Source organism: Balaenoptera musculus, chromosome 3, assembly GCF_009873245.2.
Source record: "Balaenoptera musculus isolate JJ_BM4_2016_0621 chromosome 3, mBalMus1.pri.v3, whole genome shotgun sequence".
NCBI lineage: Eukaryota > Metazoa > Chordata > Mammalia > Artiodactyla > Balaenopteridae > Balaenoptera > Balaenoptera musculus.
Window position 1 is genome coordinate 93887373 of NC_045787.1, and position 13344 is coordinate 93900716.

At 35.2% G+C, this 13344-nt stretch overlaps 1 protein-coding gene across 3 annotated transcripts in view; it reads left to right on the forward strand.

Annotated features, from left to right (window-relative positions):
* The window catches only part of AP3S1 (adaptor related protein complex 3 subunit sigma 1), a 69030-nt gene that overhangs the window by 27464 nt on the left and 28222 nt on the right, over positions 1–13344 (forward strand). For all 3 annotated transcript variants that reach the window (XM_036846931.1, XM_036846932.1, XM_036846933.1), the window contains exon 3: positions 55–166. In XM_036846931.1, the coding sequence (XP_036702826.1) occupies positions 55–166 (112 nt within the window). The remainder of the gene's footprint in view (positions 1–54; positions 167–13344) is intronic.

The following is a 13344-nucleotide window of genomic DNA, read 5'->3' on the forward strand; positions in this document are numbered from 1 at the left end:
AATGTTTTTCATTTTGTAGCTATAACATTCCAATTGTTTTGTTTTGTCATTTAGATTAATTGGAGGATCTGACAACAAACTGATTTATAGACATTATGCAACATTATATTTTGTCTTCTGTGTGGATTCTTCAGAAAGTGAACTTGGCATTTTAGATCTAATTCAAGTAAGTTAACACTTGCCTCTTACTGTCTTAAACAACAATTTTGGCATTTCAATTTTTTAAAACTTCTGTGTTCTAAATTTTCTAAAATGATGTTTTGTTTGGTAAGAAATAAGTGTTCCATAGTAGATGTTGGGTGGATAAAAGAGGGATGAGGGATGTAGAAGCACAGAGTCATTTAATCTAATTAAGACTAACTGCAACTAATTTCCTCATGCCCTTTTTTCCTGTTCATGTAAGTCACCACAAGAACCCCAACGCTCGTGGGTCTTTTACTATATGTATCCAGGTCTAACCCCCAAACCCACCCCTTTCTATCTCCTGAAAATCTTTCATAGTGGCCCCGGAACCCAAGGTCAGTCATCAGCAAATTTCTCCTTATCTTCAACCTCTTCTGTTAATATTATCTTCACCTTTTTGCTGTAGGTTAAATCTGGCTTCCCTGATGACACTACCTGCCACCTTCTCAAGTAGTAGCAGTTTTCTCTTTTGCTTTCTTCATACCATTGAGTCTGGAGGGTGTTCTCTTTGCTTCTCATTACATTTTCCAGACATTTTTCTCTTCTAAAACATCTCCAGACTTTATCTCATGTTCTCAAACTATACCTACCTCTACCAATCCGGTTGCAGTAATCTCTCATTCCCACTCCCTATTGATTGGAGATTTTGTCAAAAACTTTTCAGTGGTCTGAGATTTTACTCTACCTGCAAGCTAACAAGTTAACTACCACAGTTTCATGTATGCTGACAGAAGATGGGAGATTTTGGGGCCAGAAACAAAGGACTTTATTTCTGACAGCCAAAGCAGTAGTCAAAGTGACAGCATTTGCTTACACTGGTTACTCAAGTCCCAGTTGCTAAAGTGTGACTTGATAAGGTGCAGGTAAGACCTGCACACACAGTGGATTGGGTTATAGGAGAGGAAGCCCAAGCTTAGTGAACTGGAATCTTTTATAATGGACACTAAGCGTATCTGCCCATGTCCTGGAGGAAGAGAATATCTTCCAAGCAAAGTATAGTTAAACCTACCCTTTGCTTTAGAGGGAAACACTATCTATTTTCCAGGGCTGTTGGCTATACAAGCTTGCTTGAAAAGATAATCCACAATAAAGGCAGTCAGTACCTCTGTTCACATGATGTGCAGGAATGGAACACCCATGGAGAATTGTCTCCTAACAGATTTTAGTTCTTAGTTCACTGACATTCACTCCAGTACTACTTGTGTTATAATTCTTGGTTATTTCAACGTTCATGTGGATAGTTCATTCAGTACACTGGTATCTTCAAACTGGAATTCCTCTTCTCCAATGAATTTTGCCTGTTACCCAACTTCACTATTCATTTCTAGACCATGTCTTTATCCAGACTTAAGTCCCTCCATCATCTTAATTTCACAGTTTCCACTCTCTGCTACCATCTCTTATCTTTTCTTATCACAATTACTGTTACTCCAACAGTTCTTTGAGCCCATTGGGACCTTCAGTCCCTTTTTTTGTTGGTTTTTTTTTGAGGATAAAAATTTTTATTGACAGTTTTCTAGGTATAGTTATACATTTTTGAACTGTTCAATGTTTATTAATAGATAAATGGCAGCTTTAGAATAATAGACATGTTTATATCCAGAATCCTGTATTCTCTTTCTGTGTTCCTTATATCTTTTCAGTGTGTCTTTGGAACCTTCTGTCTTCTTTTAAATCTATCTTCTCACTGTCCCTGATCCTCCTGATGTCTTACTCTCCTTGCCCAGCTTAAACTCCGTGGTCAGTCATGATAATCATAGGCTTGTATATACTCAGCTCTTTGCCTGAATCCACACATCTGAACATACTTAGAGAAAAAAAAGATAACCATACATGCTGGCCTCACTTTAAATTCATGATCTGTGACCTCAGTGATTCCTTAATGCTACCCAGTAATCACATTACATTTCCCTGGTCATTTCACTCTCCCACACTCCTAGACAACTGCTGATACATTCTCCTCCCCTCTCAAACCTGTAGCACTTCTAACGTGTAGCTTCCAAGTTCACTAGGCAATCAGAAGCAATCAGAAGGGAACTTCTACAGACTCTGTATCTGTGTCCTTGTACTCTCTTCTGTAAGAGATGAATGAACTTTGCTCCTAGTTAAGGCCAACTCACCCACTTATATACTAGTTTACTTCTTCCTCATTGCTCTAGCTTTTTTCCCTCTTCAGTATCATTTTTTCCTCTCTTCTAGATCATTCCCGCTAGTCTATAATATGTTAATATGTTCTTCCATCTTTAAAAAAAAAAATTCTGTCCCTACTTCCTTCTCCAGCCACTGCCTCATTTCTTTCCCTCTCTTTATAGCAAAACACTTTAAAAACATTTTCTGTACGCAATGTCTCAAATTTTTCTTCTCCCATTCTTGCTTGAACACATTCTAATCAGGTTTTTCAGCTCTACTGTTGCTGAATCCAAAGGTTCTCATCAGTCCTCCTTTATTTGATTAAGATTGTTTATTACTCTCTTCTTCATGAAATATCTTCTTCACTTGGCTTCTAGGATACCTGGTTTGCATCCTACTACTTTAGTTGCTTCATTTTAGTTTCTTGATCTCCCTTATGTCTTCTTCTTTGGCAAATCCTGTTGATTATGCAGAATCCACTTACTGCTCTCTGCACTGCCTCCACATGGGTCCACGCCACCATCAGCTCTTGCCTGGACTATGTCAGTAGTTTTCTGACTGGTCTTTCTGCTTCCACTGTCCTTTCCTTTTTGTCTTTTCTCAGTAAAACAGCCAGAGTGATACTATTCAAATATGTTACATTTTACACTTTTCCATTTTGAGTTCTTCAGTGGCTTCCCTTCTCACTAAGAGTAAAAGCCAAATTCCTTATAAATGACCCATGAGGCCTCACATGATCTGACTCCCCTCGCCGAACCCTACTACTTATCTTACTTCATTTTCTACTCTTTTCCCCTTTGCTCCATCGGCACTGTCCTCCTTGTTCCTCAGATATACCAGCATGCTTTTACCTCAGAGCCTTTGTACTTGCTGATCTTTCTACCTAGATTGTTCTTCCCTCATCGATTATTATTTTGATGCTGTTGCTGGTCTTAATGGTTACGATAGCATGGTTGTTACATCTTAAAAGGGAATTATATGGGGAGTTGTCAAAAAACAAATATCCTACATCATATCTGAAGTAAATTCTATCATGTATTTGTGGAAAATGGAAACTATGTCTTGTGTTTTGGAAAAAGTTTTTAGCCATTATTATTTGAAATGTTGGTAATTTGTCTTGATACTAAATAAGATACAGAAAAAAGAATTTCAGGAGGATTGTCTTATTGTCCCGTTTCTAACGTAGGCTTGAGCTGTTTTTATAAGAAGATCCTATTGAGTTATTACATGTTGATCTATCATGTCACAAAAAAAGAAACTTTCTGTAATTTACCTTACAGGGATGAATTCTGTCACTACCTTGAACATGTTGGAAGTTCTGTAGTTGCTGTCTTTCCCCTGTGGTTATTACAGATCATTAAATACTTAAGAGGGAGTGCTGAGCATGCGTAAGTCAGGCACTTTAAAAACATTGGTTGAGTGAACAAAGATGGAAGGGAGTAGCTTATTGTTTCTGCTTCTGTTGCATGAAACAGCTATTCAGAGTTTATTTAGAACTGATTTTCTTGCTTCGTCCATCCTCTAGTTTTGAGAAATATAATAAAAGTGGAAAATTATTAATCAAGAGAGTTTAGACCAAAGCCTCTTGGTTTTGTATTTTCTTTAGGGAATGGGTCAGGAAAACTTAGTAAACATCAACATGTGATGACTAAACATAGTTTCACTTGGTTTTTTTTGAATGTTTGTGTTTTACTTTTATTTACATTTCTAGAACTGTTTAAAATACAGAAAAACACAAAGGATAAAACAATAAATACCTATATTCCTATCATCCAGAATTAAAACTTTTTAAAAAATTTTTTTGAATTTTTGAATTTTATCATTTTGGTTTTTTGAACATTAAAAATGATATAATTCAAATGATCATTAGAAGCTTATATTTTTATGCAGAGGTTTTGTGTTTCTAAGGTATGTATGTATTGTCCCAGATTTGACTTTTTACCTTATATAAAATCTGAGAGAAGGAATTCTTAGTAAATTCCATGTGGGAATTATACTAGTATATCACCAAGTTGAATAATCAGCTTCTGTTTTGTTTTCTTTTAATTCTTTGTTAGTTGGGGAAAAAAAGGTGATCTTTTTTTGTTTCTGGTGTGTACTATTTTAATGTGATATTGATTACAATATAAGCTAGTTTCAGAGTTGATGGCTAGCCTTTTTTGAAGTCCTTTCTGTTATAGCATGTTGTCATTGGAAGTGTTAAAATATTTACAGAGTGAGAGTAGAAGTTAATTAAATATTAATGTTGGTTGTTTGAGTTATTTATAAGCAGTCATATTGTCCTCAATTAATTTAGTTGCCACGCTGATATGGAGGCATAAAAGTTCACTAGATAATTCCAAATTTTGTAACAGTTTTCTGTATCACATGTAGCAATTATATCAGCATCAGCCTTGTTCAGTTATAGTTAGGAAAAAATTGAGGACTAACAACTAAACTTATCTTTAGGTTTAGAAAGATATGTTTTGACCATGGTGTTAGAATATGTATATAAATTAGAGCTGTTATGTATATAGCATTTTTTTTTTTTTGTATATAGCATTTGTCAGTACTACAGTACTGAGTGTTAGACTGAGTTTTGTGAAGTTATTTTACTTATTGCTATTAGTGTTAATTTAGTATGATACTGAGCAAGTCATTTAATGTTAATAGACCTTGCATTTTTCACCTGTAAAGTATGCCTGTTTCAGTATGCTGCCTATAGACCTCATGAGTTGTTAGAAATATCAGTGAATTAAAGCAAAGTAGTAGTGGTTAAAACCATTCAGGCCCTTCTCTGTACTGGCTATATAACTTTGGGCAAGTTATTTAACCTCTTTGACCCTGATTTTGCTCATCTGCAAAGTGGAGGTAATAATAATAATAAGAATAATACCAACTCATAGAACATGTGAAAGCATTAAAAAAAGATAGTGTATGTGAAGCCTGTCACTAAATGACTGACCTGAAGTAGTCAGTGGTTTTTAGCTAACATTATCGTTAAAGCATATATTTTATAAGGAAGGCATATAATTTCATTATATATTATATATATATTTCATTATATATATATTTCATTATATATTCCAAACTGAATTGGGTAAAGAAGTCCTTTTCTTTTTCTTTTTCATTTTTACAAGAATTTGTGAATCTTTTTATCCTATATGTTCTTTGATGGCTTTGAAGGAATTCTGCATTGTGATAGAATTACATGATAAGAATAGGTTTAATTGAGGAAACTTGTAAGCCAAGAATACTTAAGAAAGATCCCCTGATCTTCCCACTATCTCATAGGAAGCTGTGCGGATGTAGATACTACTAAACATAGAATAATTTGCCAATAGAGGCCTCACCCCTCCCACTCCACATCATTGTTCTTTTTTTTTTTTTAAAGGAACTTCTTTATTTATTTATTTATTTATTTATTTTTGGCTGTGTTGGGTCTTCATTTCTGTGCGAGGGCTTCCTCTAGTTGTGGCAAGTGGGGGCCACTCTTCATCGCGGTGCGTGGGCCTCTCACTATCCCGGCCTCTCTTGTTGTGGAGCACAGCCTCCAGACGTGCAGGCTCAGGAGTTGTGGCTCACGGGCTTAATTGCTCCGTGGCATGTGGGATCTTCCCAGACCAGGGCTCGAACCCGTGTCCCCTGCATTGGCAGGCAGATTCTCAACCACTGCGCCACCAGGGAAGCCCCATTGTTCTCTTTTATTACAAGGGTAGGCTCATTGAAAGCATCCTTGTCAGTGGGGTGGCATATACATTACTTAAGCTTTGAGCTACACACGTTTAGGTGCCACGTGTCTTTAAGAGTTGCCTGGGAAAACTCGCTGACCAGCTCTTGAGGACTGTGGGAAGTTGCAGCTCACCTATTGGAGGACTGAGTGGGATAAACCCCTGGTCCCATGGAGAGATGAGTTCTGGTGCAGTTCCTCCTGCTGGAGAAAGAGAGAGCCCTGGCCCAATTTGTTTATTTTCCAGGCAATCCAGAGTGAATGCCCAGGATCATTTTAGGAAAATTCTATGGTGTTTACTACACCATACTGTGTTACCAGAGTATTAAAAACTTCTGTTTTTAATAAGATTTGTTTCTTACATATGTAGGAAACCAAAAAATAGTTCTATAAACAATTTGAATTGGACACTGTTAGAGTGATTCAGCATTCTTTTTTTTTTTTAATTTATTTATTTAATTTATTTATTTTTGGCTGTATTGGGTCTTCATTGCTGCGTGTGGGCTTTCTCTAGTTGCGGCTAGCAGGGGCTACTCTTCGTTGCGGTACGTGGGCTTCTCATTGCGGTGGCTTCTCTTGTGGAGGCACGCAGGCTTCAGTAGTTGTGGCACGCGGGCTCAGTAGTTGTGGCACACAGGCTTAGTTGCTCCGCAGCATATGGGATCTTCCCAGACCAGGGCTAGAACCCATGTCCCCTGCATTGGCAGGCGGATTCTTAACCACTGCGCCACCAGGGAAGCCCGATTCAGCATTCTTAAAATCCTTTTCCTATCTTATTTTCATTGTTGAAAAGTCTGATTTACAATCATTGGAATTGTAATAATTCACTTTTCAGTTATTTACATTGCTTCTTCTTAATGATAAACCCAGGTAACAATTTGATGATAGTTACCATTCTAATTTACATGTTTTGTTGACCTCTCAGCAGTCCTCTTGGGAGGCATTATTGTGTTTGGAGTTAGATGGTATGGGTTTAAATATTGGCTGTGTCATCTAACAATTCTATATCTTTGAGCAAATTACTTAGTCTTATTCATCCCCAATTTTCTTGTCTGTAAATGTTGATATTCATACCTACCTTGCCAGCATTGTTATAAGAATTGGAGCTAATGTATATAAAGCAGTCAGCACAGGGCCTAGAAGATAGTAGACACATTGTTATTACTTACTTTATAGTGGTGAAGAAAGTATTTTGGAACTCAAGTACTTAAAGTCAGAATTTTGGAGCTAGAAGTAACTTAAAATTTATTTTTTTCCCGTTCAAAGTAGGTTTGAGAGAGTGAAAAACTCAGGTTATGTTGGTATTTTTCTTTGGTTTATGGTGAATTCCTTATTTCTCAGTGTAGAATAGTAGGTTTCAGGGAGGGATTGGATATAGAGGAGAAGAGTTCCTTTTTAGCTTGGTTTTTCAAAAATTTTTTTCTTTAAAAATTAAAAAAAAACTTTTCATGTTGAAATTATTTCAGACTTAGAAAAGTGGCAAATATAATGCAAAGAATTTTTGCATACCGTATCTTCATCCAGATTCCTCAAATTTAACATCTTCCATAACCTCAAGTAGGTAATTAAAATCAGGAAATTTACATTGATAGAATACTATTATCTAATCTGCAGATCTTATTTAAAATTTGCCAGTTGTCCCATTAATGTAATTTTTCTTGTTTAGAGTTCAATTCAGGTTACATATAGTGTTAGTTTTCTTGTCTCCTAAGTCTCCTTTACTCTGTTATAGTTCTTCATCTGTCTTCCATTCATGTCTTTCTTACCTTGATCCTTTGAAGAGTACTAGCCAGTTATTTTGTAGAGTATTCCTCAGTTTGGATTTGATGTTTCTTAATGATTAAATTCGGATTATGTATTTTCAAATATCACAAGTGATGTTATGTCCTTCTCAGTGCATCATATTCAGGAGATACATGATGTCATTTTGCCCCATTACTTGTGATATTTATTCTGATTCCTTGGTTAATGAGGTGCCTGCCAGGTTTACCTACTTAAACTTCCATTTTCCCTTTGTGCTTAGAAGTATCATATGGGTAATAATTTTGAGTATATAAATATCCTTTTTCTAATCATAATTTGGTCATTAGTTTTAGCATCTGTTGATGATTCCTGCCTGAAAGAATTATTGTGGTGTTTGCCAAATAGTGATTTTTCCATCATGATTTCTATACTTATTAGTTGATATTCTGTAAGGAAAAGCTAAGATTATTTTTTCATTTTATTTTGTTTTAAGTCTGTTCAAGATACCAATTGTACCATATTCAATTATACACAAGAGAATATCTTTCAAGGCCAAATACCATTAAAAAAATCAACTTTTGCTTGGAAGTTTAAATGGAGTTCTAACAATTGATGTCACTATGAGTTTTTTAAATGTTCTTGGAGTAGCTTCTGTGCACCAAAAGAAATAATTCAGAGGCTACTTTCATATTCTAAATTAATATTTGATATGTTAGCCTTACAAATTCAAAACCCTACTTCTTCCTTAGGTGTCTAAATCCAACATACAAATCATATTAAGTCACTTTAATGGAGAGACTACAATGTAATTAAATTTCCTATAGTACAAGAAGTCTGCTTTGCACAATACTGTTGTTAATTTGGGTGATAAAAGTATGGACAGTTAAAAGTTTTGCTTTACACTTTTATGTGTTTTCTAAATTTTCTAAATAATCACTTCTTACTACATTAAAAATAAAAGATGATTTTTGTTGTTGTTGGAGGGAGTATGTCTAGTGAATAAGAGTGTGGGTTCTGCCATGAGACTTTCTGGATTTTAGTGAGGACTCTCCTACCTAACTTTGCTAGTAGTTAGTTAACTTTGTACTTTAAATTACTCTTCTGCAGATGGTTGATAAAAAGTACCTGCCTTATGGGATTACTGTGAAGGATTAAATAAAATAATCTACTGAAAGCACTTGGAACAATAGCAGTGCCATAATAGTATATACTCAATAAGTGCTGTTATCATTGTTAGCTTTTAAATTTTTAAAAAATTTTTATTTAAAAAAATAGAAAGAAATAAATCACACAATATGAATCATTGAGTTCTTTAAGAACTCTTAAAGAATCATTATGACATCAATATAGAAGACAGATAGTCCTTTCATCAACTCTTAATTTTTCCATATTGAAGTCAAGAGTTTAATATGTCTAAATTAACTGGTACATAGTAAATGCACAATAAATGTCTCTATTTTTACTGTTAGAAAAATATCCGTCATCACTGGCACATTAGTGTCTAGGTCAGGTTTAGTGGAAATCCGGTTCAGAATCCAGTCATAGGCTAGCCCGAGTGCTACTAACACACCTTAAACACCATACATTAAAGATTCTGAATATTATATGCAACAGTGCTGTATTCATAGTTGTTCTTCAAAGCTAATTAATCTGATTTTAAGTTCAGTCTGTGTTCCCTAGCTTTCTTGGTACATTTTTAGTGGTATTTTTTGATTCCTTACTTGAGCTAAGCCAGTATCTCTCTAGAACATCTTGCTGCTGACTGAAAAAAAATTTTTTTAGATCTCTTGGCATATTCTTAAATTTATGCCTTCTATTCTTGGGCTTAAGACTTTTCCTGTCTTATAACATGTCAGTTTAACATTTACATATTTTATTTAATATTATAGATTAGAAACAGTAAGAGCAATTCCTCCTGAAATTTAACAGAATTCCCCAAACCCAGAAAAAAAATTTCTTTTTTTAACCTAGAAACTCTAAAGGAGAGTCTGCCAAATAAGTGATATTGCTTAAGGATATTTTTGTGGCATTTATTTTATCTAGTGCACATTTTTATTTTTGCATCTGTGTATAGTATTATAATACTAGCTAAAATATATTGAGTACTTTTTTTGGTGAGTTACTGTTCTAAGCCATTTATATTTATTATTTAATCAGTAAAACAACTCTGTGGCATAGGCACTATTATTATGCCCAAATGAGCCTTAGAATTAAATAACTTGCCCTAGATTTCATAGTCAGAGGCTAAGCTGGAATTTTAGTAGAGTACTAAGTACTCTTAAGTACTAAGCTGCTTTGGAATAGATTCCTGTTACCCTTTGTGATCCAGGCATATAGATTTGTAATTAAAGATAAAGGAAACACAAGGAAGTTTTGTTGATAGAAGGGCACAGGGAAGGGAGACTCTGTTTATATGTGGATGTGGCATTTTTCTGAATATCTCTATCTTTTATATTTATTTTTGGAAAACTATGTAATTATTAAAATGAAGGAAAACTTAAAATATTATTCTTAGTAAATTAAAAGTAATTTTTCTTCCACCAGCCTTTGAATTCCCAAGGCCAGAGATTAATGAGTAGCTACTTAGTAGATAACAGTTATATTGAAATTGACTTTAAACTTTTATCATTTAAAAATGAAACACAAGAGGGTGCCATGTACCATGTTACTTCTAGTTTTTTAGTCTTTTTATCTTTCTCTTTGTGAAATACAATGCAACAGCAATTTTATTATTTTTTGGTTGTCCTGGCTAGAACCCCCAAGGCCCATTAATTTGTTTTTCTTAATTTCTTAACTTCAGTTTGTAGATTATTAGTTTTGTATTGACCTTGTCCATGTAACGAATCAGCAGTGTATATCTACTTTGGGGCTCTAGATTCTAATTACGTTAAATAATTCTTGCTAACTCAAAAGAAAATTAATGGAGAGTTTTTTGAAGTGGGTTGTTAAGTTTTCAACCAAACTTAGCATTTGAATGCCTTAAATCTTAAGAATTCTTTCCCTAAGTTAAGAACATGTAGTTGTAATGATATTTTGCTGCAGGGCACTTTTTTAAAAAGTATTTACATTGTTCATACTTGGTATTGTTCTGTTTTAAATATTGACAACCTTTTTTCTTTCTAAGTTAGTAAGCAAATCCCAAAAACTTGGAAACCACAGTATGTAGTTACCTTGCTTTTATATCAGTGTTTATTAGCAGCATTAGAATTTTCTCTTTCTGTTTTAATTTTGTAATCATATGTTTCGAACAGCCAGATAAATAGTACTGGCTTTTGTTTAGTAGATGTGTTTTCGGCAGTGTTCAGCACTTTATCTAAATTATTTAACTAAATCTTTAAGATAATCCGGAAAGGTAGATAGTTGTATGACTATTTTATAGTTCTGATATTTGGAGCAGTTAAGTGACGCTTAGGCTCACATAGCTAGGTAGTAGTTAAGGAGGAATTTGAAGCCAGGTCTTTCTGGTTTCCTTGCTACTTTGCTATACTGCCTCTATAGACAGCTCATATTTTTGGCACACTATAGTTCACCAGTGGCACATTCAATGCTACCAAGAAATTTTTTTCTCTCTTTGTCAAATATTGTCTACGTTCAGTGGGTTCCACTGATCCTTCATAAGTAATACATAAGTGAAGGGAAACTATTCAGACAGCATTTTCACCAAGATAGTCATCTTCTGATGGTTAAGAAAGAATGGCTATAGTATATGGGTAATCAAACCAGTGGATCTGGAAAAAGTAAACATGAAAAAAGTTAAGCCATACTGGAAACTATTCTGAATAGTAAGTTTAATAATGATTTTAAATTAAGAAAAACCACCTCATACCACATACGAAAATCAATTCCAGATAGATTTGGTCCAAACATGAAAAATAAAACCATGAAGCTTTTGTTTTCTTCTGGGAGAATATCTTCCTGACCTTGCTGTAGGCAAAAATTTCTTAAATTTCACCAAAACAAAGATTAACCATAAAGGAAAAAAGCTGATAAGTTGGACTATATTGAAACTTAAAGTTTCTGTTCTTCCGAGAACGTTATTAGGAGAATGAAAAGGCAAGTCAGAGTAGGAAAAGATATCTGTAATATGTGTGTATGACAGGACTGTATCTAGACTATGTAAAGAATTTCTATACATCCATAAGAAAATGACAGGTAATGAGCAGAAGTCTTGAACAGAAAAATGAGCAGAAGTCTTGAATAGACATCATGAAAAAGGATATCAAAATGATAAATATGAAATGGTGGTCAGTTTCTTTAGGCTTCAGGGAAATACAAATGAATATCACAATGACAGACCACCATACACTCATAAGAATGACTAACATTAAAAGATTGACAGCAGGGCTTCCCTGGTGGCGCAGTGGTTGAGAATCTGCCTGCCAATGCAGGGGACATGGGTTCGAGCCCTGGTCTGGGAAGATCCCACATGCCGCGGAGCAACTGGGCCCGTGAGCCACAACTACTGAGCCTGCGCGTCTGGAACCTGTGCTCCGCAACAAGAGAGGCCGCGATAGTGAGAGGCCCGTGCACCGCGATGAAGAGTGACCCCCACTTGCCGCAACTAGAGAAAGCCCTCGCACAGAAACGAAGACCCAACACAACCAAAAATAAATAAATAAATAAATAAATTAAAAAAAAAAAAAGATTGACAACATACAGGGCTGACAAGGATGTGGCACTATGGGAACTCCCATATACTATGATTTGGATTGTAAATTTTTTTTTTTTTTAATGGCTGCACCACGCGGCTTGCGGGATCTTAGTTCCCTGAGAGGGATCAAACCCGCACCCCCTGCATTGGAAGCATGGAGTCTTAACCACTAGACTGCCAAGGAAGTCCCTGGATTGTAAATTTTTATAATTGCTTTGAAAATCTATTGAAAATCACTTTGAAAACCTATCTGCTCCATGGCCCAGTGATTCTACTCTAGGTATACATTCAGTAGATATGTGTATGTATGTTCACTAAAAAACTTATATGAGAATTAGTATCAGTACTAATTGTAATGGCCCCATGCCGGACCCGAATTTCTGTCAACTGTGGAATAGATAAATACATTGTGGTATATTTCTGCAGTAGCACACTGTATAACAACAAGAATGAATGAACTGTTATATTAATATTATGTAAAAAAATAAATGAATCTCACAAACAAATCAATGAATAGAAGAAGCCACTCATATGTTTCCATACTGTATGATTCCATTTAAATACACAGTTGTCCCTTGGTATCTGCTGGGGATTGATTACAGGACCTGCTATGACCAGAATCCATGGATGCTCAAGTCCCTTACAGTTGGCCTTCTGTATCTGTGGGTTCCACATCCCTGGATTCAGCCAACCATGGGTAGTATAGTACTATATTTATTGAAAAAAACTTGTTTCTAAGCATGCGCGCAGCATTGGACCCACACAGCTCAAGCCCAGATTGTTCAAGGGTCAATGAGTAGTTCAGAAATAGGCAAAATATATCTTTAATGTTAGAAATCAGGGTAGTTACCCTTGATGTTGATAGTTGCCTAATGGAGTATGAGCGGGCTTTTACAGTGCTGGTAATAGTCTAACACCTGAATATTAA